The 26,999-nt window shown below is 41.2% G+C and overlaps 1 protein-coding gene across 1 annotated transcript in view; it reads left to right on the top strand.

The window, feature by feature from the left end:
- LOC117346292 (vomeronasal type-2 receptor 26-like) overlaps positions 1 to 26,999 on the top strand; it is a 45,182-nt gene that overhangs the window by 4,039 nt on the left and 14,144 nt on the right. The window contains exons 3-4 of the mRNA XM_033915691.1: positions 4,790 to 5,017; positions 17,735 to 17,861. Of these exons, the coding sequence (XP_033771582.1) occupies positions 4,790 to 5,017; positions 17,735 to 17,861 (355 nt within the window). The remainder of the gene's footprint in view (positions 1 to 4,789; positions 5,018 to 17,734; positions 17,862 to 26,999) is intronic.

Below are 26,999 nucleotides of genomic sequence, written 5' to 3'. Positions count from 1 at the left end.
GCCTATAGTCGACAACAAAATTTAAAGGAGATTCTATGTCCTTCAGACACAACAAAGAGAAATATGAATGTGGAATGGAAGGTAGCCATAAGAAATGCAGCAAGTGCAAGACATGTGAAATGACCTTAGAACTAGATGACAGCTTTGTGCATCCACAGACAAAGAAGGGATACAGACTCAGGCATAAAACTACTTGTGACACCTCTTTTGTGGTATACGGGATCGTACGCCCATGTTTAAAACTTTATATTGGGCAAACTTCAAGACCATTTTGAGTACGGATAAGTGAACATAGGAGTAGTTTGACTTGTAATAGGATTGAAGAACCACTGGTTGAACACTTTACTGCAGTAAGTCATGGCACCAGGGAATTTCAATGCTTTATCCTGGACCATGTGACACCAATGCCAAGAGGAGGTGATAGAAAATTGGTTTTGCAAAAGAAAGAGCAGGAATGGATATTTCGTCTACATTCTGAAGAACCACATGGATTGAAACAGAAAATTGAGTGGCACTTGTTTTTTTAATTCTTGGAATATAAGAACATAAGAACTGCCATCTCCGGATCAGACCTTTGGTCCATCAAGTCCGGTGATCCGCACACGCGGAGGACCAGCCAGGTGTACACCTGGCATAATTTTAGTCACCCATATCTCTCTATGCCTCTCGTAAGTAGATGTGCATCTAGTTTGCTTTTAAATCCTAGAACGGTGGATTCTGCAAAAACCTCCACCACTCATTGCGTGAAGCAGAACTTCCTGATATTTGTCCTGGATTTGTCTCCTCTTAGCTTCAATCTATGTCCTCTTGTCCATGTCAACATCTTTATTGATTACGAACAGCACACAGAGAATGCACAGCTTGAGAGAGAGGCTTGCTGGTCAGCTGAGCATGAAGTCAGCTGAAAATGATATCAGATGTTATAAAACAAGGGCAGTTCACTCTGAAGCCATCTCTGCCGTGGTGAGCTTTTGAAACATAGAGCCGCAGTAAGTTTGAATGTTATTTAGAGAAATGTTAAGTGTTCTATGTACAGCTTCTCCTGTTATTGCTCTTTCTCTTTTAGACATTATACTAGTCCACAGCCCTGACATAGCCTTAGGGTGAAATGGACAGCTAGCTTAACGTTGGCAAAGGGACTAGCAGAGACAACAGGAAAGATTGAGTAACAATGACTTTCACTGCCTATTTTCAACAAACCCTGCCCAGGATCTAAAAGTTAAGTCCCTGTTTTAAGAACTATAAGTTTAAGAACTATAAGTACCGTATTTTCACGTAGATAACGCGCACCCGTGTAAAACGCGCACACGGGTATAGCACGCGGAAAACACAAATTTATCTCCAGTCGCCCGCCCCGACTCTCCTCTGGCCACCCCGACTCTTCTTTTGCCCGCCCCGACTCTCCTCTCCCCCTTGAAGTCCTGTCCCCACCCTGAAAGCCTGATGCCCCCCCCCGACATCCGATTCATCCCCCCCCGCAGGACCGCTCGCACCCCCACCCCGAAGGACCGCTCGCACGCACCCCCACCCTGAAGGACCGCTCGTACCCCCACAGCCTCCCGATCCCTCCCATCATGTAGAAGCTCCTACCGGTGTCCTGCTGCTTCCCCTCTTGCCCGGCCGACTCCCCGACACGATCGGGGCAAGAGGGAGCTCAAGCCCTCTTGCCCCCCTAACTCCCCGACACGAATGGGGCAAAAGGGAGCCCAAGCCCTCTTGCCCCGCCGACTCCCCAACTCCCCGACACAGAAACCATTATAGCCTCCTTACTTGACCACTTGCACACACTCTTAAGTCAGGGCACCAGCGCCCTGATCTTGCAATTTGACCTGAGCAGCACGTTTGATCTGGTCGACCACACCATTCTCCTGGAATGCCTGGCCCACATTGGCATCTCCGACCAGGTCCTCAACTGTTTCCAAGGTTTCCTACAAAACAGATCCTACAGGGTATGCAAAAATGATTCTCTCTCTTACAGCTGGGATAATCCCTGCGGCATTCTGCAGGGCTCCCCCCTGTCCCCCACCCTGTTCAATATCTACCTCGCCTCTCTCAGTAACCTCCTACACAAACTCAAACTTAAATTTTTCATCTATGCAGATGACATCACAATAGTCATCCCTCTAACCAGTCTACCCCAGGATCTTCTTGCCTACATCACAAGCATACTCATTCAGATAGAACTCTGGATGCTTTCCTTTAGACTAAAACTAAACCCGGACAAAACAAAATTCTTCCTGGCCACCCCCAAAGATAAAATCAAAGACACCACAACCCAAGTGAAAGGATTGGTTTTCCCTCTCGAACAAACACTAAAAATACTGGGAGTCACGCTAGACAAACACCTATCCCTAGAAAATCACACCGATCTCACAGTCAAGAAAAGTCTCTCAGTGCTATGGAAACTTCACACCATAAAAAAATACTTTGATGACACCGCTTTCCGCCTACTAGTACAATCCTCTATTCTTAGCATTCTGGATTATTGCAATATCATTTACCTGAGCGCCACAAAGAAAACCACCAGAAGACTAAAATTGATTCAAAACACAGCCGTCCATCTTATTTTCGGCCTGAACAAACGGGAACACATCACTCCTTTCTACCACCAATTACATTGGCTACCGTTTGAATCCAGAGTCCTTTTCAAGTTCGCCTGCTTCTGTTACAAAACAGTATTTGGATTATCACCAAAAAACCTCTCTCCCCACTTCGCTATGATTTGCACCAATAGGAAATCCCGCAGAATTCAGCTGTTCGCCTTCCCCTCCATAAAACTATGTCAGCTCGGAAGATTCCTCGACAAAACCTTCGCCTTCCAGGCTGCTAAGCTGAACCCTTGGTTAGCCCAATTGATTCTCGAGGCCTCGACCTACCTCGACTTTAGAAAACTCCTCAAAACATACCTTTTCCGCGAACAGGACCCTTAACCCTCACTCCTCTGCAATAAGCCAACTTCCACCCTCCCCCCCTGTGCTTCTCTCTCCCTCCCTCTTCCCGGCCAATCCAACCTGTTGCTGCCTGTAACTCGGATAAATTTCTGCTAAAATGTACCAACATTTCCTTCCTCGTTGCTTGTAACTCCGACAAAATGTTGTAAATCCGTGTGTAGATCGGATCCTAATTAATTGATGTGAACCGCCTAGAACTCTCTGGGTATGGCGGTATACAAGAACATAATAATAATAATAATAATAATAATTACTGAAAAAAGCTGATCTTGACCCTCGTCCCATAGCAAATATCCCTCTCCTGACTAAAATGCTAGAGGTAATCATATCTACCAACTCTCATCCTACATAGAGAGATTCTCTAATCTCTTACCTTACCAATATGGCTTCAGACCCAACTTCAGCACTGAATCCCTACTGGTCTCATTAATTTCAAAGGTGCAACAACTACATTCTTGTAATAAGTTTGCTGTCCTATAACAATTCAATCTTTCTGCAGCTTTTCATGTTGTCCACCATGATATTCTAATCTATCAACTTTCCAAGATAGGCATTGACTCCACAGTTCTAGAGTGGTTCTCGAACTTCTTATTATCCCACTCCTACAATGTTAACACAAATGGCACCATGTCATCTCCTTGGAAACCAACTTGCGGAGTCCCGCAGGGATCACCCCTATCCCCTATTCTCTTCAACATCTATATGTCTTCCCTGAAACTCTTCCATCTATCTTCCCTTGAAACACTCTATGCATATGCTGATGACATCCTTGTCCTTCTCAAGACAGACTCAAACCTTACCAACCTCTCTGAAAACATAACAGCATGCATAACGAAATGCCAATCCTGGTCCCTCATAGTACAAATGAAACTGAACGAGTCCAAAACGACACTACTCTGGCTCGGCCCAAAATTAGAACAGCTACCTACCCTCATCTCACTGCCTTCTGGAGACACACTGCAGCTTAAATTCTCAAACAAAGTTCTAGGCATCATTATTGGCTCTTCTCTTTCCTTCAATGACCATCTCAACTCCTTGGTAAAATCATGCGTTTTTAGCCTCCACATGCTGAGGAAAGTGAGATCCTGTTTCCACCAACAACATTTTGCCATCCTTGTACAATCTATCATCCTCTCCAGACTAGACTACTGTAATTCCATCTATTTAAGTCTAACTAAAAAAAAGTATTCAAAGACTTCAGTTTATTCAGAACACTGCGGCCAAGTTGATCTTCGCAAAAAGCAAATTTGATCATGTTTCCCCACTTCTGTTCAAACTTCACTGGCTTCCAGTAATTTCCAGGGTTCATTCTAAATGTGCCTGCCTAGCTTCTAAGATCCCACATAGCATCCTCCCTCACCTAATTGCACTATCTTGGAACTCCTCGAGTCCTAATACCACCAGGTCCACCCAAAAACTTAAACTATCCTCGCTAAAAGGTATCCTCTATGTGGGAAAATTAGAGAAATCTCTGTTCTTCAGAATCACAGGGCTTTGTAATAACCTTACTGCCCCACTACGGAATCTGGGCTCCTTCCAACTATTCTGAAAGCACCTGAAAACTAGGCTATTCACAAAAATGTAATGCTTTTTCCCTCTATACTCAACCTCCAACCCTATTATGCTGTTCCTTCCTTATATTAAGCTCTTATAAACTGTGCCAAGCTCTATAATTTATGAAGAGGATGCGGTATATAAACTTAAGGTTTAGTTTAGTTTACTAATGTTGATTGAAAATGAAAGCATATTACTAAAACCAAAGCAGATCATATGTGCTTTTGAAGGTAGAGATGTAACTCTGCAGTTAGCTTCACTAATAAAATTGTTTCTCTTATTAGCTTCATCGTAACCTGAAGAACCTTCACTTTAAGAATGTTCTAGATGAGGATATCTTTTTGGATGAGAATGGTGATCTTGCCATTGGATATAATATTATAAACACAATCTACCTACCTGATGGTACAAGGAGAAATGAAATTATTGGAAATTATAACCCTTATGCTCCACCAGGGCAGGAATTTATGATCTATGAGGAGGTGATCATGTGGGAGAGCACACTCACTGAGGTCAGATTTAAATGATACAAAATCAAGATGGAAAACCCTGAACCATGCACACATTGAAAGAGATTCCGTAAATGACACCCAACATTAGACACCAGAAAGATCCAGCCTAAACCAGTATATTTGCACCCTATATAGAATAGTGCTTTGAGTAGATTCTCGTGGCCAACTTTGGGTATGAGGACTTCTGTCTGCCAAAACCTGTGGTAAATCCTTGCAGCTAACTAATGGTGCAAAAGTTTAAGTATTATAAAACGTAGTGCCTAAATTTTGGGAATGCCCTGATCCACTCATGCCCCTTCCATGGATTTGTCTTCTTTTGAGTTTCAAATTATGAAAGTTAAGGGCCCATTTTATAGAATAGGGCATAAGTGCAGCTATAACTCATAACTATTGTCAATTAAGTGTTAATTGATTAGGTTCCTTATGCATCTTTCAGATATCAAGATAAATTTGCGTTACATTAATACATAAATGGCCAAAATATATTCATTTGGTAAGGCAAGCAGTTTTAACCAAAAAATACCAAGTGTACATGAATGTAATTCTCATTGGGAAAGGTATTAGCTTAATGATGAACGAAACATAGGTCCTTATATAGTAAGTAACCAATGACGAGGGCAAAATAAATTTGGCTCCAATAAAATGAGTCATCATGCCATATCCATTATGCACATATTCAGTTTTGGAGGTAGAAAAGTAGGCTACAATGATATCACCTAAAAGTCCTATTTTGATACCTTGTCAGTGTTATTCAAAATACTTTGTCAAAGTATGAGAGTACATTTTTTTAAAACAATTTATATTCTGCATTTCCTACAATTCTATGTGGATTACAAATTATTCAGGTACTCAAGCATTTACCGAACTGTCCCGGTGGGCTCCCACTCTGTTCCTGGGGCAAAGTGGATTAAGTGACTTGCCTAGGGTCACAAAATCAGTGCGGGATTTGAACCAACTATCTTAGAGTGTTGAAGCTGTAGCTTTAACCACTGTACCACACTAATATTAGAAAGTTGAAGCAGTGGTGTACCAAGGGGGGAGGGGACGATCTGCACCGGGTGCACTCCCCAAGGGGGTGCACAGCTGGCCACCCTCCCTATTCTGCCACTGCAGCTTTCCTTAATCAGGTGTGTGCGCGGGTGCTCACTCTGGCGGCTCTTCAGCTTCTGGCTGGCTCCCCTACTCAAAGCTGCGGGCGTCGGCTCCTCACGTTATCTGTGGCTGTGTCAGAAGCGTTCCCTCTGATGTCACAACATCATAGAGAAGGCTTCTGACGTAGCTGCAGATCACATGAGGTGTAGACGCCCGCAGCTTTGAGCAGGGGAACCAGCCAGAAATGCTGGGCAGGGAAATATTGTTGCTGCACAGGGAAGGGGGAGAAGTGCTGCACAGGCAAGGGGGATGGAGAAATGCTGCACAGGCAAGGGGGGTGGAGAAATGCTGCACAGACAAGGGGGGAGACATGCTACTGCTGCACAGGGAATGGGGGGGGTTGAAAAGTGCTGCACAGGCAAGGGGGGGTGGAGAAATGTTGCATAGGCAAGGGGGAAACATGCTTCTGCTGCACAGGAAAGGGGGGTAGGAAAAATGCTGCACAGGAAAGCGGATGGAGAAAAGCTGCACAGACAAGGAGGGAGACATGCTGCTGCACAGGGAAGGGGGTGGAGAAATGCTGAACAGGCAAGGGGGGGTAGAAATGCTGCATAGGCAAGAGGGAGAGAAATTCTGCTGCTGCTCAAGGACGGGGTGGGAGATAAATGCTACTGCAGCAGCACCAAATTGGGGAGAGAGAGGGAAGGAGGGAGAAGGAAATTAAGGGAGAGGAACCAGAGATGCCAAGTCCATGGAAGGGAGGGAAAGGAAAAAGGGAAAGGAGATACCAGACCATGGAGGGGGAGGAAGAGATGCCATGGCATGGGGAGGGAATGGAAGGAGATAGAGATACCAGACCATGGTATGGAGTGAAAAGGAAGGAAGGAAAGGAGAAGAGAAAGAGAAAGATGCCAAAGCATAGGGGAGGGGGTGGAGACAGAAAAATGGAGAGGGGGTGAATCTGAAATGAATAAAGTGCAAAGGAGAGAAGGGACACAGGATATACAGTTTATTGAAAGGACATAGAAAGAGGGAAGATGCCATATGGAAGAGAGAGAAGGTGGACAAAATAGGAAGGAGCAGAGAGACTGTGGGCAGTAGATGGAAGGGGAAGAGAGAGAGGGCAGAAACTGGGTGGAATAGGCAAAGAGAGGGCAGATGTTGCATGGAAGGGAGAGAGGACAAATGCTGTATAGAAAGAAGAGAGCAAAGAAAAGATGATTAAAGCAGAAATGACAAAAGGTAGAAAGATTTTTTTGTTGCTTTACTTAGAATCAAGTAGTATTGTAACTGTATTGATAAAAGTTTATAAATAGGAAATGGAAATAAGGCAATTTTTTGGACTAAACCCCTTTCCTGATTTGGACTCTGAAAGCTAATTAAAAATGGATTATTCCAATAAAATGGTATTTTCTTATTTATCATTATTTGTTTTATTTTTATTTGTTAATTTGTAAAATGGTGATTGTTATGTATCAGTTTTTTCAAATTTACATCTACTGTCTTTATATTTTGCACAGTATTAGGAGACATGTGTCACTGTTTTTGTGGTTTTGTGGTATTGCATTGTATGCAGAGTCTGGTTTCTTGGCGGTTCAGTTTAACTTTTGTCTACATATTTCTATTTTTAGTTTGTGATTATTCCATATTGGGCGAGGGTGTATCTCTGTTCTGTGTGTATGAAAATGACATAGTTTTCAGTTGGCATTGACTGCAGGATCAATTGACTATGCGGGATCTGGCTTGTTTAGTTTTACAATGTATGTGTTGGTGTTCTAGTTCTCACTGCAGTGTTTAAGATGCTGCCTTTTCCTTTGTTGTGCGATAAGTGGATTGTTACTAAAAATCATATTTTTGATATAGATGCGAGGGGGGTTGTAAAAAAATGATGGGCCCCGGGTATCACATATGCTAGGTACGCCACTGAGTTGAAGACATATGGGGCAGGCCCTAAATCTCTAGATGGTGTGTGATTTGCAACTATAGGCCAACTATGATTGCACTGAATAAAAGCCATTCTGATTTAGTTGGGAATTGGCCGTGAAGTATTCTTAATTTTGGGGTTTTCTATATATCATTAGAAAACTTTTGAGAGGGTATGAGGAGGGTGGATGGGACTAAAGTCCTTAATTCAGCAGAGAACCAAGCAGTTAAGAACCAAACTTCCCAAGAAAGTAAAGGAAGAGAGGGTTTGAAAAAAATTATCATTATTTTATTAGTAGCTGAAAGTAGGGAAAGGAAAGGATTAGATTCTATGCTTGAATCAAAATCAAGGATTTACATTTCAGGATTACTTAGCTATTAGAGATTTGAAGTGCTCTAAGCACATGTTCTGCCACCAAGGCTTTGTCCCAGGAAATGAAAGTACATATGATACATTTCACTAGCTCTGTTCCGGTTATCACATTTAACAATTGCCTTTAATTTCTGATTCACGCTCATACTTAAAAGTAAAAATAAATGTATTTTTTAATGCTTAAATAAAAGTACAGTAAAAACATACCCCTTCTTTTACTAAGGTGCGCTAACCGATTAGCGCATGCTAAATGCTAACACGTGCATATTAGTTCTATTGACATGTTAGAGTTTAACGCGTGGTAATTCGATTAGTGCGCGCAAATCAGTTAGAGCACCTTAGTAAAAGAGGTCCTAACATGCACGCTATAGTATTTAGCGCGCGCTAATCGGTTAGCCCACCTTAGTAAAAGAGGGCCTTAGTTTTACTAAAGTAAAATGGATGGTAGAGCGATAAAAGTTTAGGATAAAAACATTAATAGTAATTGCATTCTTAGTAGTTGCACTGCTTTTACTTTTAACTCAAAAAGTATTATATTAGACAATTACTATGGCCCTCTTTTACTTAGTTGCGCTAACCAATTAGTGCACGCTAATCAATTTAGCGTGCGCTAAATGCTAACACATGCATGTTAGTCTATGGACGCATCAGCATTTAGCATGCGCTAATTCGATTATTGCGCGCTAATTGGTTAGCACACCTTAGTAAAAGAAGGGGTAAATTATGTAAAAGACTTTTGATCGTACAAGTGTGCTTGTGAATCATTATTAAACCATGATGGCTAAAAGATGTTCAAGAACTGACCAGGCAGGAAGTGGATTGCACAGTCTGAGTAAAAGGTTCCTTCTAATTAGGCCAGTCTGCAACGTTACCGTGTCCTTTAACTGGGTATGCGCAGATGTTGATCAAGAGAATCTCTGTCATCGTCATCATTGTCATTATGATCCATATTTTAAACAGTGATGGTTTAATTCATCTCTTGCATCTTCAAAAATGAATAAAGAACTGGCGTGGCTCACTTTAGAGGTAAAGGAAGCGATCAGAGACAATAAAAACTTCATTTAAGGAATGGAAAAGGTAAAAATCTGACGAAAACTGGAATAAGCACACACAACATCAATGCAGGTGCCATAAGGTGGTAAAAGGGGCCAAAAGAGACTATGAGGAAAAAATAGCCAAGGAGGCAAAAAACTTCAAGCCGTTCTTTCGATATATCAAGGGGAAACGACCTGCGAAGGAAGCGGTGGGACCGTTGGATGAGCAAGAATAAAGGGAGCGCTAAAGGAGGACAAAGCAATCGCCAACAGACTGAACACATTTTTTGCATCTGTATTTACTGAAGAGAATATACACAGCATACCGGAACCCATCAGGCTATATGCTGGAAACGAAAATGGGAAACTGGCAGGGTTAACGGTCAGTCTTGAAGAGGTATGCAGGCAGATTGATAGGCTTAAGAGTGATAAATCCCCGGGACAGGATGGTATCCATCCGAGGAACTGAAAGGGACTATAGCTGAACTACTTCAGCTAATAGCCAATCTGTTGATCAAATCGGGAAAGATTCCAGAGGACTGGAAGGTGGCGAAGGTTACGCCGATTTTCAAAAAAGGTTTGAGGGGAGACCCACGAAACTACAGACTGGTGAGTCTGACATCAGTACCAGGAAAGATGGTAGAGGCGCTGATAAAGGACCACATCACCTTAACGGACGCGGTCTGATGAGGACCAGCCAGCACGGTTTCAGCAAAGGCAGATCTTGTTTGACATACTTGCTGCACTTCTTTGAGGGAGTAAACAAGCAGATAGACAAGGGCGACCCGGTCGACATTGTATATCTGGATTTTCAGAAGGCGTTTGACAAGGTTCTGCATGAACGACTACTTCGGAAAATTGCGAGCCATGGAATCTAGGGTGAAATACTCACGTGGATTAAAAAGTGGCTGGATCATAGGACATAGAGAGTGGGGGGTTAATGGACAATACTCGGACTGGAAGAGCATCACTAGTGGGGTGCCGCAGGGCTCGGTGCTTGGACCCGTGCTCTTCAATATCTTTATAAACGGACATTGGTACAAGTGAGGTGATTAAATTTGCGGACGATACAAAGTTATTCAGAATAGTGAAGACGCAGGGGGATTGCGAAGATTTGCAAAGTGACATAATCAGGCTCAAGAAATAGGCATCAACATGGCAGATGAGGTTCAACGTGGATAAGTGTAAAGTGATGCATGTCGGTAACAAAAGTCTCATGCATGAATACAGGATGTCTGGGGCAGTACTTGGAGAGACCTCCCAGGAAAGAGACTTGGGAGTTCGGATGATAAGTCGATGAAGCCGTCCATGCAATGTGCGGCGGCGGCGAAAAGGGTGAACAGAATGCTAGGAATGATAAAGAAGGGAAAACTGGGCCTCTTCTTCCATGAGCAGAGGACATTGAGAGGGGACATGATCGAAACATTCAAGGTACTGAAGGGAATAGACTTAGTAGATAAGAACAGGTTGTTCACCCTCTCCAAGGTAGGAAAAACAAGAGGGCATTCTCTAAAATTGAAAATTGAAAGGGGATAGATTCCGTACAAACATAAGGAAGTACTTCTTCACCCTGAGAGTGGTAGAAAACTGGAATGCTCTTCTGTCATAGGGGAAAACATCCTCCAGGGATTCAAGACAAGATAGACAAGTTCCTGCTGAACTGGAATGTACGCAGGTAGGGCTAGTCTCAGTTAGGGCACTGGTCTTTGACCAGAGCGCCACTGTGTGAGCAGACTGCTGGGCACCATGGACCCAGCAGCAGCAATTTTTATGTTCTTATCTTCATTTTCATCATTGTGCTGTCCAATTGCAGAGAAGGGTTTCACAAATATGGATTCATTGTCTGTTGTTCTAGCAATTCTTCCTTTGATTATATACTTTGACTATACAGTATACTCTGAATATCTTTGAGAACTGAAGTAAAAATGTCAAATGTGTAGAAATTCTTCAGTTTTAAGGCCAGACAAGCTGACTTCTCCTCTAAAGATGCTACCAATCCAGTGAACAGTCCATTGGGTGACCAAAAGTCTGATCTTCTAGAGATATATACAGTATGTTAACTAAGAACTGTAATATATAGCCACCACGAGTTATTCAAATAATAAACCTAAAACACAGAGATTTTGTTAAAGCAGGTTTCCAGATTAATACGGAGAAAAGACCCTCACTGTTTTCCAGGAGCATACCCAGGAAACTTCTATGGCAAGTATATAGTTACCATAGAGAAACACATCCTTGGTCGAAGAAAAACTCCATTCAAAATTAAATAAGCAACAACACAATAAACTGATTGCTTCAAATGTACTTGTACAAAATAGGAAACCAGCACTTATCTTTTTAGTATCTTTGTATCATCTGGTATTGGGAAAAATCTCTGCAGATTTAGAAAAGGATGCAAAAAGAGCCGAACAAAAGACCTAGCGTGGATAACTATAGAAGTAAAGAAAGTGATAGGAGATAAGAAGAATTCATTCTGGAAATGGAAAAAGGACAAAACCGAGGAAAACTGGAAAGAGCACAGGAAGCATCAAAAAGAATGTCACCTCATGGTTAGAAGCGCAGAAAGAGAATATGAAGAGAGGCTAGCCAGGGAAGCACGAAATTTCAAACCATTCTTCAGATATGTTAAAGGGAAGCAGCTGGCTAGGGAGGAGGTGGGACCACTGGAGATAGGAAAGAAGTGGTGAAGGAGGAAAAAGAAGTGGCAGATAGACTAAACAAGTTCTTTTCATCTGTATTTACAAAAGAGGACACATCCAACGTGTCGGAACCTTAAAAAATATTCAAAGGAGATAAAGCAGAAAAATTAACATCCATGGAGGTAAGCCTTGAAGACATACACAAGCAGATAGATAGATTAAAAACTGACAAATCTCCGGGCCCGGACGGAATCCACCCTAGGGTATTGAAAGAACTAAAGGAGGAAATAGCAGAACTACTACATCAGGTTTGTAATCTATCCCTGAAAACTGGCATGATCCTGGAGGATTGGAAGATAGCTAATGTTACGCCCATCTTTAAAAAAGGATCAAGAGGTGACCCGGGGAACTACAGACCGGTAAATTTGACTTCGGTTCCGGGGAAGATGGCAGAAGCGCTGATAAAAGACAGCATTGACGAGCATCTAGAAAGGAATAAACTGATGAAAACAAGCCTCCATGGCTTCTGCAAGGGAAGATCATGCCTAACGAACTTATTGCACTTCTTCAAAGGATGGACAAAGGGGACCCCATAGACATCATATATTTAAATTTCTAAAAAGCCTTTGACAAGGTACCCTATGAACGCCTACTACGGAAACTGAAAAATCATGGGGTGGAAGGAGACTTAAATAGATGGATCAAAAATTGGTTGGCGGGTAGGAACCAAAGGGTAGGAGTGAAGGGCAACTTCTCGGACTGGAGGAGGGTCACAAGTGGTGTTCCGGAGGGGTAGGTACTCAGACCGCAGCTGTTCAATGTATTTATAAATGAAGTGCGAAGTAATAAAATTCACAGAGGACACCAAACTATTTAGTGGAGTTGGGACTAAAGAGGACTGTGAAGATTTACAAAGGAGCCTGAATAAACTAGAAGAGTGGGCGAATAAATAGCAGATGAAGTTTAATGTAGAGAAATTTAAAGTCTTGCATGTAGGAAACAGTAACTTGAAGTACAGCTATATGATGGGAGGGCTGGTAATGGATGAAAGTACCCAAGAAAAGGACTTGGGGTAATAGTGGACAACACAATGAAGCCGTCGGTACAGTGCGCAGCGGCCTCTAAGAAGGCAAATAGAATGCTGGGTACTATCAAGAAAGGAATTACAACCAGAATGAAATAAGTTATCCTGCTATTGTATTGGGCAATGGTGCGCCCATATCTGGAGTACTGCATCCAATATTGGTCACCATACTTTAACAAGGATATGGCGATACTCGATAGGGTTCAGAAAAGAGCGACACGATTGATAAAAGGTATGGAAAACTTTTCATATGCTGAAAGATTAGAGAAACTGGGGTTCTTTTCCCTGGAGAAGCGGAGACTTAGAGGGGACATGATAGAGACTTACAATGAAGGGCATGGAGACAGTGGAGAGGGACAGATTCTTCAAACATTCGAAAACTGCAAGAATGAGAGGGCATTCGGAAATATTAAGAGGGGACAGATTCAGAACCAATGCTAGGAAGTTCTTCTTCACCCAAAGGGTGGTGGACACCTGGAATGCACTTCCAGAGGGTTTGATAGGACAGAGTACGGTTTTGGAGTTCAAGAAGGGATTAGATGATTTCCTGAAAAAAAGGGGATAGAAGGGTATAGATAGAGGATTATTATACAGGTCCTAGACCTGATGGGCCACCGCATGAGCGGACTGCTGGGCGTGATGGATTTCTGGTCTGACCCAGCAGAGGCACTGCTTATGTTCTTATGTAGGCACCCAGTGCTGTTTAACTTAACAATGCACGGGAGATAAGCTTTGAATTTCCAACAGGCCATGTTTCACTTTAGTGCATCATCAGGGGAATTTCTAAAAAACAAAAATACAAAAGATTAGTCTAATACTTCACCAATGAAAACGTTAATCACATTAATCACAATAATCACATTTCATTAACTTTGAAAAAAGAACTATGGCTTCAAAGATCTTCTTCGAGAAAATGGCGATTTGGCATCTGACTCTGATTTAAAGAATACGTGCTAGCGTCATTGATAGCCAATCAGAAAAAAGTAAGGGAAACTCAGCCAATCATAGTTTACAGCTCATCTTGTGGTGGTGAATTAGGATCACCACTAGTATGTGTCTAAGATTGTGCGTCAATTAGCAGATAGGTCTGTCTATTCCCCTTAGGAGGAAGATCCTATTGATTATTTGAAGAAAGAAATAGCAGAAATAGTGACCCAGGGGAATAAACAAGGATTTGTGATGCAGAATGAGCTCTAGTTTTTATGTCCACAGTATCCTAATATTCCTTTTTTCTACATTTTGTCTAAGATTCATAAGAGTCTTTTTTCTCCACTTGGTCGTCCAATAGTATCATCATGTGGCTTCCTGCTAGAAAAGGTTAATCAATATGTTGCCATTTTTTTGAAACCACTTGTGCTATTAATAAAATCTTTTGTTCAGGATACAACCCAATTTTTGCATTTACTGTCTCAACATCATCCTACTGATAATACGATACTAGTGACGTTACATGTACAGTCACTATATACGAACATCCCGCAAGACTTAGCTCTGGCTATTCTAGAAGAATATGCCCCCTATCAAGTACCTTCAGATTTTCTGATAAAATCATTATCGGTTTCTCACAAGAGGAATTATTTTATTTTCCAAGGGACATTTTATCAGCAGTTATTTGGAATGGCTATGGGGGACACATATGCTCCTTCTTTAGCCAATCTTTTTATGGCAGATTTTGAAGAAAAATTTGCATACAATTTTGCATGGTGTTCAAAAGTGACCTTGTGGTGCAGAATGGTTTACATGAGATTATTCAGGTACTCAAGCATTTTTTCCTGTCTGTCCTGGTGGGATCACAATCTATCTAATGTACCTGGGGCAATGACATGGGGCATTGATGACATCTTTCTGCTATGGGAAGATTTGCTGCCTAATCTACAATCTTTTGTTACATTTTTGAATAGCTGTCTACCTACAATTCCTTTTGAAGTGTCACTTGATATTCAACAGATTTCATTATTAGATGTACTCATTATAATTAATGGTGAAGATTTCTCTACTTCTGTCTTTCGTAAGGATACGGATAAGAATACCTTTCTAGAATTTTCTAGTTCCCATCCACAGCATCTTAAAGAAAACTTACCTAATTCCCAATTCCTTCGATATCGTAGATTGTGCTCTATGAAAAAAGAGTTTAAAACTCAAGCTAGAATTCTGGGAGATAAGCTCCTAGATCGGGGCTATCCCGAGACTTGTATTGAAAGATTGTATACATAAGCGTTGCAAAATTAGAGGGATCTCCTAGTTCAGTATACTGAATCTGAACCAGAGACAACAGGCACGATTTTTTGAAAAAATCCTAAAAAACATTTGAATTGCTTATCTAGTCATTCTTGTTTTAGAGATGTGCAAATAACTAAAGCGTATTCTAGAAATAAAAATTTACAATAACTTATTTGCCCAACAAGTAGAGGAGCTATGATATATGAGGATGCCCAAGACAATCAGGGTGAGTCGATAGGACACCGTAAGTGCGGGCATTGTTCGATCTGCTATATCACCTTGGAATGCAACTTATTTATCAATCCAACGGATAATAAAGAGTAAATGTTGAAATCCTCTATGACCTGTGAGACCAGCGGAGTGATTTATGCTGTGCGTTGCCCATGTAATCTTTTATACATTGGACAGACATCTAGACCTTTCTAGACTAGAATAATTAAACATAGGTCTCCTTTTACAAAGCCGCGCTAGGGATTTAACATGTGGAATAGCGCGTGTTAGATTGCCAGATGCGTTAGCCACTACTGCCTCCTTTTTAGCAGGTGGTAGATTTCCGGCTAGCGCGCGCTAATCAGGTGCATGCGATAAAAGTGCTGGCATGGCTTTGTAAAAGGACCCCATAGGTCCTGCTCGACATGTAGTAGGATTAAAGCACCTATGATGCAGCACTGCCTGGACTTACACCATTCATTTACAGAGGTGCGTTGCTGGATTATAGAATGACTTTTTCCATCAAGCAAGGGAGGGGATTTTAAAATGTTCTAGATAGCGCAAACAAAAATGGTTTTTTTTAATTGCAAACCTGTACCGCTAATGGCTTGAATCCCTGAGTTAAATGGCATGCCTTTTTAAAAAAAAAAAATATTCTATGCACAAGATGAGCTGTAAACTATGATTGGCTAATTTTCCCTTACTGTTTCCTGATTGGCTATCGATGACGCTAGCACGTATACTTTAAAGCTGAGTCAGATGCCGAGTCACCATATTCTCGAAGATCTTTGAAGCGGTAGCTCTTTTTTCAAAGTAAATGAAATGCGATTATTGTTTTTTTTGCTATAAGCAACGTTTTCATTGGTGAAGCATTAGACTAACCTTTTGTATTTTTGTTTTTTAGAAATTTCCCTGATGAAGCACTAAAGCGAAACAGGGCTTGTAGGTAATTCTAAGCTTATCTCCTGAGCATTGTTAAGTTAAACAGCACTGAGTGCTTAGTTCGAACTGCGGAGATTTTTCCAATACCAGAGGATACAAAGATACTAAAAAGATAAGTGCTGGTTTCCTATTTTGTACAAGTACATTTGAACCAATTAGTTTTTTGTATTGTTGCTTATTTAATTTTGAATGGAGTTTTTCTTAGACCAAGGACGTGTTTCTCTAGGGCAACTATATACTTGTCATAGAAGTTTCCCGTGTATGCTCCTGGGAAACACTGAGGTCTTTTCTTCGTATTAATCTGGAAACTTGCTTTAACAAAATCTCTGGGTTTTGGGTTTAATATATGAATATCTTTTGGTAGCTATATAAAAACTTTGTGATATTCTGCTTGTATATGTTTATTTTTAAGTAAGACTATAATCAGTTTCAGCTTTGTCTCTACTTCAACATAACCCAACTTATCACTGTCCTTTTGTCTGGAAAGCAGTAACCAGCTCAAAATATTAAGGATAACCTGCATAGGAACATTACTCAAGACATTATCCAATCAGCCTGAATGGCTAATTTTAAGTCAAACTTATTTCATATTATCTTTATTTCAAATCAAAACATAGTTCATATTCATTGCCATATTCTACTGAATAAGTTTCAAGTTTCAAGTTTAAGTTTCAAGTTTATTAGTGTATTTGATTAATCGCCTATTAAAATTACTAAGCGATGTACAAAAGTACAAAATCAATAAGAAGCAATAAAAAGAAACTAACAATATACATAATGGTTACATACATACATGAGTCGGGAGGAAAAAAAAAGGTTAAAAGTTAATGAGAAGAAAATTTAGCTTGTTAATGAGAAGAAAATTTATTGGGCAAAACTGACTCAGTTTTAGACAGAAAAGTAACATTCTACTTGAAAAGTCATACCCCAGGGTTGCTGGTTTTAAGAAAGGTTTGGACAAGTTCCTGGAGGAAACGTCCATAGTCTGTTATTGAGAAAGACATGGGGGAAGCCACTGCTTGCCCTGGATCAGAAGCATGGAATGCTGCTACGCCTTGGGTTTTGGCCAGGTACTGGGACCTTGATTGGCCATCGTGAGAATGGGCTACTGAGCTTGATGGAACATTGGTCTTGCCCAGTAAGGCTATTCTTATGCTCGTATTTCTCAAGTAATTCAGACTTTTTTTTCTCAATCATTAGATACCACCACAGTCCAGATGTAGCCTGAGTTGCCTTCCTGGGTTCAGGAAATTAACCAGGGAAGGAGAGCCCATCTGCTGCTATGACTGTATCCCCTGTCCAGAGGGAGAGGTCTCCATCCACTCTGGTGAGAGATTTCATGTTATAATGTGTCATGATCTTGGGCACTTTTTATTTACTTTCAGGCTTATATTCAGTCTTTATTGAAGATCCAACATAGGCCAGCAAATAGATATACACTCCTGCTTTTTCAAAAACTTTGAACCAAGCAACAGAGAAATTCTACATCACAAGTCCCGGGGAATCCAAAGAAAAAGCAGAGTGAGCCTGATCTTCAAATTAATCACACTTTAATAGCCTATGTCGAGTCCACTGCATGTTTAGAAGACATTTTGTAATCCGCTTAGAACCAAAAGGCACAGGCGGAATAAAAATCTCTAATGTAATGTAATGTAATTTTGTATATGCTACATTGGTTGCTATTAAAGTGTGATTTGATTGAAGACCAGCCTCATTCTGCTTCTTCTTTGGTTTTCAAAAACTTCACCAGAATTGAGAAGGTCCTGATCTGGCCATCTAACTTGCAATCTCAGTGGTCTATGTAAAATGGGTTTTCACATGCTCTAGTTGGAATACCCTAGGTCTACTCTAAAAATATGAACTGGATATCACTAGCAAAACTAATCACACTCCTATTGTGTAAGATATATGGCATCTTACACAATAGGAGTGACACATTGTAAATGACAGCAGATAAAGACCTGAACAGTCCACCCAGTTTGCCTAATAGTTAAAAGCATTATAAATTCATGATTAAAATAAATTGCATTTTTCTTTGATATTTCTGGACCATTGACTGTAGAAGTCCACACAGTACTGTCTTTATTTTATTTATTCAATTTTCTGTACTGTTCTCCCAGGGGAACTTCGAATGGCTTACATGAATTTATTGAGGAACTCAAGCATTTTTCCCTGTCTGTCCTGATGGGCTCACAATCTATCTAATGTACCTGAGACCATGGGGGATCAGGTAACACATCCATTGTCACAAGGAGCAGTGCAGGTTTGAACCCACAAAGTCAGGGTGCCAAGGCTGCAATTGCAACTACTGCACCACACTCTCATAACATGGTAAACATTGTCTGACAAAAGAGCAAAACATAGTTAACAAAGCATGGTAGAAATATAATATGACAAAACATGGTATGGTGAGCATAGCTCAGCAAAACAGCATAGTACACACAGTATTACAAAGCATGGCTAATATAGTATAATACAACTTGGAAAATGGTAGGGCAAGTATACATGATGAAAAGAAGCATGGAAGACATGGAATGGCAAACATTGAATGCAAACATGGCATATAGTATAGTAGGACAAAGATGGCGAATAGTATGGTCATATATTGGTCATAGTATGGCATAGTATGGTCAAATATTAAATGACAGAACATGGAGATTCAAGACAAAGGAAGGTCAGGGTCCTTTGTCAGATGATCTGTGAAGTTGGATAGATGCACTCTCTTAAAGGGCCAGGGGAAGAGTTGAGCTTTTATTGCCTTCCTGAAGATCCATAGACCTTCTAGTAATCTTATGTGTATAGGTAGTTTTTTCTAGAGGTGCAGTAAGATCATTTCTGGGCATTCTCAAAGTGAAGGGTACAGTCGGTCCAGAGGAAGGCTACTAAAATGGTATGTGGTCTTCATTATAAGGCATATGGCAACAGACTTAAAGATCTCAATCTGTATACTTTGGAGGAAAGGTGGGAGAGGGGTGATATGATAGAGATGTTTAAATACCTATGTAATGTAAATGTGCATGAGTCGAGTCTCTTTCATTTGAAAGGAAACTCTGCAATCAGAGGGTTTAGGATGAACTTAAGAGGTGATAGGCTCTGGAGTAATCTGAGGAAATACTTTTTTATGGAAAGAGTGGTAGATGCATGAAACAGTCACCCAGAAGAGGTGGTGGAGACAGAGATTGTCTGAATTCAAAAGGGCCTGGAATAGGCAGGTGGGATATCTCAGAGAGAGAGAAAGTGATAAAGGGCAGACTAGATGGGCCATTTGGATAAGCAGAGTAGATGGGCCACTTGGCTTCTATCTGCCATCAGGTTTCTATGTTTCTATATAATTGCTTTTCTTCTTGCGAGTGAAGTAGTCAGTTTAGGACATTGGGCAGAATTTTGGAGGCCATATAGGCTGATACCATATTATAGAAGATTTTGTAGACCAATACTAGGACTTTAAATACATATGGTTTGCCAGTGGGCAGAACGCAATGCCAGGGTGATTGGGTCTCATTTGTGGAGATTCTTTAGGACTTGGATGTCAGCATTTTGCAATCATTGTAGTTGATGGAGTATTTTGTAGTGAGCCCATTTAGGAGTGCATTGCAGTAGTCCATAAGGGAGAGTATGAAGGCATAGAGTAGCTGAGAGAAGTCTGGTTCTGAGAAGTATCGTCTGATATTTTCCGCAGCTGCCAGAAGTAGTAGAATGAAGCAGATACTATTTGGGAGATATGATCAAAGAGCAAAAGATTGCCATCAAGGATCACCCCTGGGCTACATACTTTGCCCTTGGTCATCAAAGTGGCCAATTTCCAAGAGATTAATGGGCAGGTGAGTTTGGAATTCCTCTCCATATCCAGAGGAACTTATTTTATTGCCACATTTAGTTACATCTTGTTTTGGATCATCCAGTCTTTTATTTCTGAGAGGCAGTTGTGCAGTTTGGAGACTTGAACATCTTGGTTTGAGCCTAGTAGTAGGAACAGTTGTCAATGGAAAATGAATGGATCTTTATTTGGTATTTTAAGGTGATGTTTATCACTGTTTTGATATAGAGGTTGAATAGCAGAGGGGCAGGCATTCTGCGGTACTCCATATTTTATTGGTTTAGGTTGTGATAGAGTATATGTTAGTAGTACACTTTGGGTCCTATGGTTCAGGAATGATGAGAACCATAGGAGTGCTCAATTGTTGATTCCAATATTTGCAAGTCTGGTGAGGAGGCAGGGGTGATTGATGGTATCGAGGTGGAGTGATCGATGGTACTGAGGTCTAGTAAGATCAGTAGCCCATCATTTCCTTTGTCTAGTATGTTCCATCAGTCATCAATAATGTCCGCTAGGACTGTTTCTGTGCTATGGAATTTTCTGAACCCAACTTGGTAAGGGGAGAGGGTATTCTGTCTGTCAACAAAGGCCTGGAGTTCTGATAGTATGGTCTTGTTGTTATGAAATTTGCTGGTGTCCTGGTTGTCTTGGGATAGTTTGTAAGCTTGTGATAGTTTGTAAAGTCGAAGTCATAAAGGATGGTGATTCATTGGTGGGAGATAACTAGCTTGGGGATGACTGTTATTGAGAAAGACATGGGGGAATCTATTGCTACTGCTTGCCTTGGATTGGTGGCATGGAATGCTACTCCTTGCGTTTAGGCCAGGTACTAGGGTCCAGGATTGGCCACAGTGAGAACGGACTACTGGGCTTGCTGGACCATTGAACAGACCCAGTAAGGCTATTCTTATGTTCTTATGACTGTTATGAGGACATCTAGAGCATTCATGGGGAAGCTTGGGGCTCTGTAGATCAGGGTAAAAGTGTGGCTTCCGGTATGACCAGTGGAGAAGGTGAGGCATTCAATGCAATTTAGTGTGATAAGGTCTATCATTCTTGGTATGAAGTTTGATTTTAAAATGACTGCTACTCCTCATCCTTTTTTGTATGTATGAGAGCATGCTAATGCTTGATAGCCTGAGAGGCATGTCATGACTAATGTGACTGCATCATTATCTTTAAGCCAGCTTTCAGTTATCAGGATATAGATCTTAAACGTCTGCTAGCACTGTCCTCATTTTCCAAATTATTGGAGTTCCTGATGAAGCCCTCCCCAACCTATCTTCAACCAAATTGGCTGTGCAAATCTGCCCAGTACTTACCTTAGTTCTTCAATTTATACATTCATTTTAAAAAACAGAGAGCCTCTGTGTTCATCCCATGCTTTTTTGAATTTTGCCAATGTTTTCTTCTCTACTACCTCTCTCTGGAGGGCATTCCATTCATCAACTACCCTCTCCATGAAAAATAATTTCCTAACTTTACACCTACTGTAAGTCTACCACCATTCTCTAGAAAACATATGGTTCTATATTAATAACTTTCAAGAACATATTTAAACCATTTATCATATCTTCCCTGTCTTTCCTCTCCTTTATAGTATACATATTCAGATCTTCCAGTTTCTTCTCATATGACTTTTTTACCTTCCTCCAGACTGCTTTAAGTTGTCTTATATCCTTAGCCAGATACGGCCTCCAAAAATGAGCCGGGGCATGAACACCTCTTTTCTTCTGCTTGTTATACCCCTGTCTCTATATAGCCTAGCATCCTTCTGGCTACAGCCACTGCCTTGTCACACCATTTTGTCACCTTCAGATCCTTAAACACTATTGCATTATCTTTGGGACATTGCTGTGAACAAGGCTGTCTGTGAACTTCAATAAGATAAGTTGCTCAACATTTCATATTCTGCTCCTTTCACTGGTTTTCAGCATTATATCTGCTTAATTTCTCTTCTCCTACCTGTTTCTTACTTTAAAAAAAAGCACAAAAAAATAAACCCTTCTCTTTCCTCTGTTAAATCTTATTTCCTCTTCCTCTTCATAGGAATAAGGGTAAGACTTTGCTAACTCTAATTAAATCCTGGTGCCTGTGGCTCAGGGTGACTAAAGTAGGGAAAATCCTGTTATAAATCCTGTGTTTTAGGGTAGCCACTGATTTGTTATAGAACCTGCATTTCTGTTTAAAATACTGTGTTTTAGGTGGTATAGAGCCTATATTTCTGACTCACTAGTTTTTAGCCATTGTGTCTGATTAGGTGGAGAAGGGAGGGGCTCTGTTTTACTTCTAAGGTTAATTGCATTATCATTGGGACATTGCTGTGAACAAGGCTGTCTGTGAACTTCAATAAGATAAGTTGTTCAGCATTTCATATTCTGCTCCTTTCACTGGTTTTCAGCATTATATCTGCTTAATTTCTCTTCTACTACCTGTTTCTTACTTTAAAAAAAACACAAAAGCACAAAAAAATAAACCCTTCTCTTTCCTTTGTTAAATCTTAGTTCCTCTTCCTCTTCATAGGAATAAGGGTAAGACTTATAGTCCCACCATATATAGAGACCCATATAATCAGGACTACTCAAAACAAATCACTTCACAACCAATCAAAGATGACCTTTATTCTATGCAATCACTGTGGCGCTTTAATTCTAAGACATACTATTTGGAGGCTTAAGGCTTGCCCCATCTGTCTTCAACTTGCTAGTATTAAGGAGGAGCTCTGCAAACTTAAACAGGAATTGAATACAATTAAAGCAGCTTTCATCACTCCACAAAATCATACCTACTTACCACCTCTATCTCAAAGAATAAAACAGCCCAGGAATGAATGGGTCACAGTAGGCTCAGGAAGACTGCGACATGTAACACAGAAACATCCACCTTCACTAATATTACCTCTACAGAATTCCTTCGCTCCACTAGTGCACTGCGATGCTCAAGAAAACAGAAGGGAGGTGGGACTGGAACCAATGAAGGTAACTCATGAGAGCAAACACACCCTAAGCACAAATAAAAAGGCCAAAAACAGAAAACTATTACTGTTGGGGGATTCCATCATCAGAGGAATTAACCTTGGAACACAAGGCGAGGAGACCAAAATAGTGAAATGTCTTCCAGGATCCTCACCTACCAGGAGTTCCAGGCAAATACAGACTATAATTAAGGAAGAAACTAAGGATTTTAACACTGATGTTGTCATCCATCTGGGAACAAATGACCTGGCCAACAACTCCACACTTGCAGCACAGAAAGCTTTTCGGGAGCTTGGTGAGGGCGTGAAACCTTTTGTAAAGACTTTAGCTTTTTCTGAAATACTGCCTGCTTATGGAAAAGGGGAGCAAAGAATGAAAAACACAGAGGACTTTAATAGATGGCTCAAAGCCTGGTGTCATCAAGAAGGCTTCAGGTACATAGGAGGATGGGGAAATACATGGAAGGACAAGAAACTATATTGCACTGATGGGCTACATAATACTACAGCGGGAAAAAGAAACCTTGCAGAGAAATTTAGACAATATTTTTCTAGGCATTTAAACTAGAAGGTGGGGGTGGTGTATGTACGAAGGACAATTATAGAGACCACCCCCAGTAAAAGAAAAGATGTGATAGTAGTAAAGGCAGCAACATAAGCAATATCAGCAACTCATTTCTTAGTATTGCAACGGAAAGTGAAACGACACAAAAATCCATACGAAAAAGGAGATTATCGCTGAAAAATAGCTGGAAAGCGATGACCACAAATGCTCGCAGTCTAAGCAACAAAGTTCATGATCTGCAAGCCCTGATGTTAGAGGCAGATCTAGATATTGTTGCTATCACTGAGACATGGTTCAGTGAATCACATGGATGGGATGCAAACATACCGGGATATAATCTTTTTAGGAAGGACAGAGATGGTCATAAAGGTGGAGGAGTAGCTCTCTATGTAATGATCAATATCCAAGCGACCAAAATGCAAGGGATCTGGGGAGAGGAAGAAGCGATATGGATTGCTCTGAAAAGAGAAGATGGAACTTCTATCTATGTGGGTGTAGTCTACAGACCTCCGACTCAATCTCAGCAAATTGATAAGGATCTGATTGTGGATATCCAAAAGTTTGGAAGGAAAGAGGAGGTTCTGCTGTTGGGAGATTTCAACCTGCTGGATGCAGACTGGAATGTTCCGTCTGCATAATCGGAAAGAAGTAGGGAGATTGTGGATGCCTTTCAAGATGCTCTGCTCAGACAAATGGTGGCGGAACCCACAAGGGAAAAAGCAATATTGGATCTCGTCCTCACAAATGGAGAGAGTATCTCTAATGTTCGAGTGGGTGCTCACCTGGGAAGTAGCGATCATCAAACGGTTTGGTTTGATATAACGGCTAAAGTGGAGAGCGGCCGCACGATACTTAAAGTCCTAGATTTCAAACGTACGGACTTTAATGCTATGGGAGAGTACCTGAAGAAAGAGCTGTTAGAATGGGAGGACATAAAAGAAGTGGAAAGACAGTGGTCTAAGCTGAAAGGAGTAATTAAAATGGCTACGGACCTTTATGTGAAGAAAATCAATAAAAACAAGAGAAAAAGGAAGCCGATATGGTTCTCCAACCTAGTGGCTGAGAAAATAAAGGCGAAAGAGTTGGCGTTCATGAAATATAAAAAAAACCCAAGAAGAGGAGAGCAGAAAGGACTACAGGGTGAAACTGAAAGAAGCCAAGAGAGAGATACGTTTGGCGAAGGCACAGGCGGAAGAACAAATGGCTAAAAATGTAAAAAAGGGAGACAAAAATTTTTTCAGATATATTAGTGAAAGGAGGAAGATAAAAAATGGAATTGCTAGGCTAAAAGATGCTGGGAATAAATATGTGGAGAGTGATGAGGAGAAAGCAAATGTGCTAAACAAATACTTCTGTTCTGTGTTCACAGAACAAAATCCTGGAGAAGGACCGAGATTGTCTGGCAAAGTTACATGAGAAAATGGAGTAGATTCTGCGCCGTTCATGGAGGAGGATGTTTATGAGCAACTTGAAAAACTGAAGGTGGACAAAGCGATGGGACCAGACGGGATCCATCCCAGGATACTAAGGGAGCTCAGAGAGATTCTGGCAAGTCCTATTAAAGACTTGTTCAACAAATCTCTGGAGACGGGAGTGCTTCCTGGGGATTGGAGGAGAGGGGATATGGTCCCTATTCATAAAAGTAGTCACAGGGATGAAGCCAGTGAGCCTCACTTCAGTTATTGGAAAAATAATGGAAGTGTTGCTGAAAGAAAGGATAGTGTACTTCCTTGAATCTAATGGGTTACAGGATCCGAGGCAACATGGCTTTACAAAAGGTAAATCGTGCCAAACGAACCTGATTGAATTTTTTGATTGGGTGACCAGAGAGCTGGATCGAGGACATATGCTAGATGTAATTTACTTGGATTTCAGCAAAGCCTTTGATACAGTTCCTCATAGGAGGTTTTTGAACAAACTTGAAGGGCTGAAGTTAGGACCCAAAGTGGAGAACTGGGTCAGAAACTGGCTGTCGGACAGACGTCAGAGGGTGGTGGTTAATGGAAGTCGCTCGAAGGAAGGAAAGGTGACTAGTGGAGTCCCTCAGGGCTCGGTGCTGGGGCCAATCCTGTTCAATATGTATGTGAGTGACATTGCTGAAGGGTTAGAAGGAAAAGTGTGCCTTTTTGCAGATGATACCAAGATTTGTAACAGAGGGAGGGAGTGGAAAATATGAAAAAGGATCTGCAAAAGTTAGAGGAATGGTCTAATGCCTGGCAACTAAAATTCAATGCAAAGAAATGCAGAGTAATGCATTTGGGGTTTAATAATAGGAAGGAACCGTATATGCTAGGAGGAGAGAAGCTGATATGCACCGACGGGGAGAGGGACCTTGGGGTGATAGTGTCCGAAGATCTAAAGTCGAAAAAACAGTGTGACAAGGCAGTGGCTGCTGCCAGAAGGATGCTGGGCTGTATAAAGAGAGGCGTGGTCAGTAGAAGGAAGAAGGTGTTGATGCCCCTGTACAGGACATTGGTGAGGCCCCACTTGGAGTATTGTGTTCAGTTTTGGAGACCATATCTGGTGAAAGACGTAAGAAGACTTGAGGCGGTCCAGAGGAGGGCGACGAAAATGATAGGAGGCTTGCGCCAGAAGACATATGAGGAGAGACTGGAAGCCCTGAATATGTATACCCTAGAGGAAAGGAGAGACTGGGGAGATATGATTCAGACGTTCAAATACTTGAAGGGTATTAACGTAGAACAAAATCTTTTCCAGAGAAAGGAAAATGGTAAAACCAGAGGACATAATTTGAGGTTGAGGGGTGGTTGATTCAGGGGCAATGCTAGGAAATTCTACTTTACGGAGAGGTTAGTGGATTCCTGGAATGCGCTCCCGAGAGAGGTGGTGGAGAGTAAAATTGTGACTGAGTTCAAAGAAGCATGGGATGAACACAGAAGATTTAGAATCAGAAAATAATATTAAATATTGAAATAAGCCAATTACTGGGCAGACTTGCACGGTCTGTGTCTGTGTATGGCTGTTTGGAGGAGGATGGGCAGGGGAGGGCTTCAATGGCTGGGAGGGTGTAGATGGGCTGGAGTAAGTCTTAACAGAGATTATGGCAGTTGGAATCCAAGCACAGTACCGGGTAAAGCTTTGGATTTTT

The sequence above is a fragment of the Geotrypetes seraphini genome, chromosome 12 (genome assembly GCF_902459505.1).
Source record: "Geotrypetes seraphini chromosome 12, aGeoSer1.1, whole genome shotgun sequence".
Classification (NCBI taxonomy): Eukaryota; Metazoa; Chordata; class Amphibia; order Gymnophiona; family Dermophiidae; genus Geotrypetes; species Geotrypetes seraphini.
The sequence above is the reverse complement of the archived record's forward strand: the minus strand, read 5'-3'. Positions and strand labels throughout refer to the sequence as shown.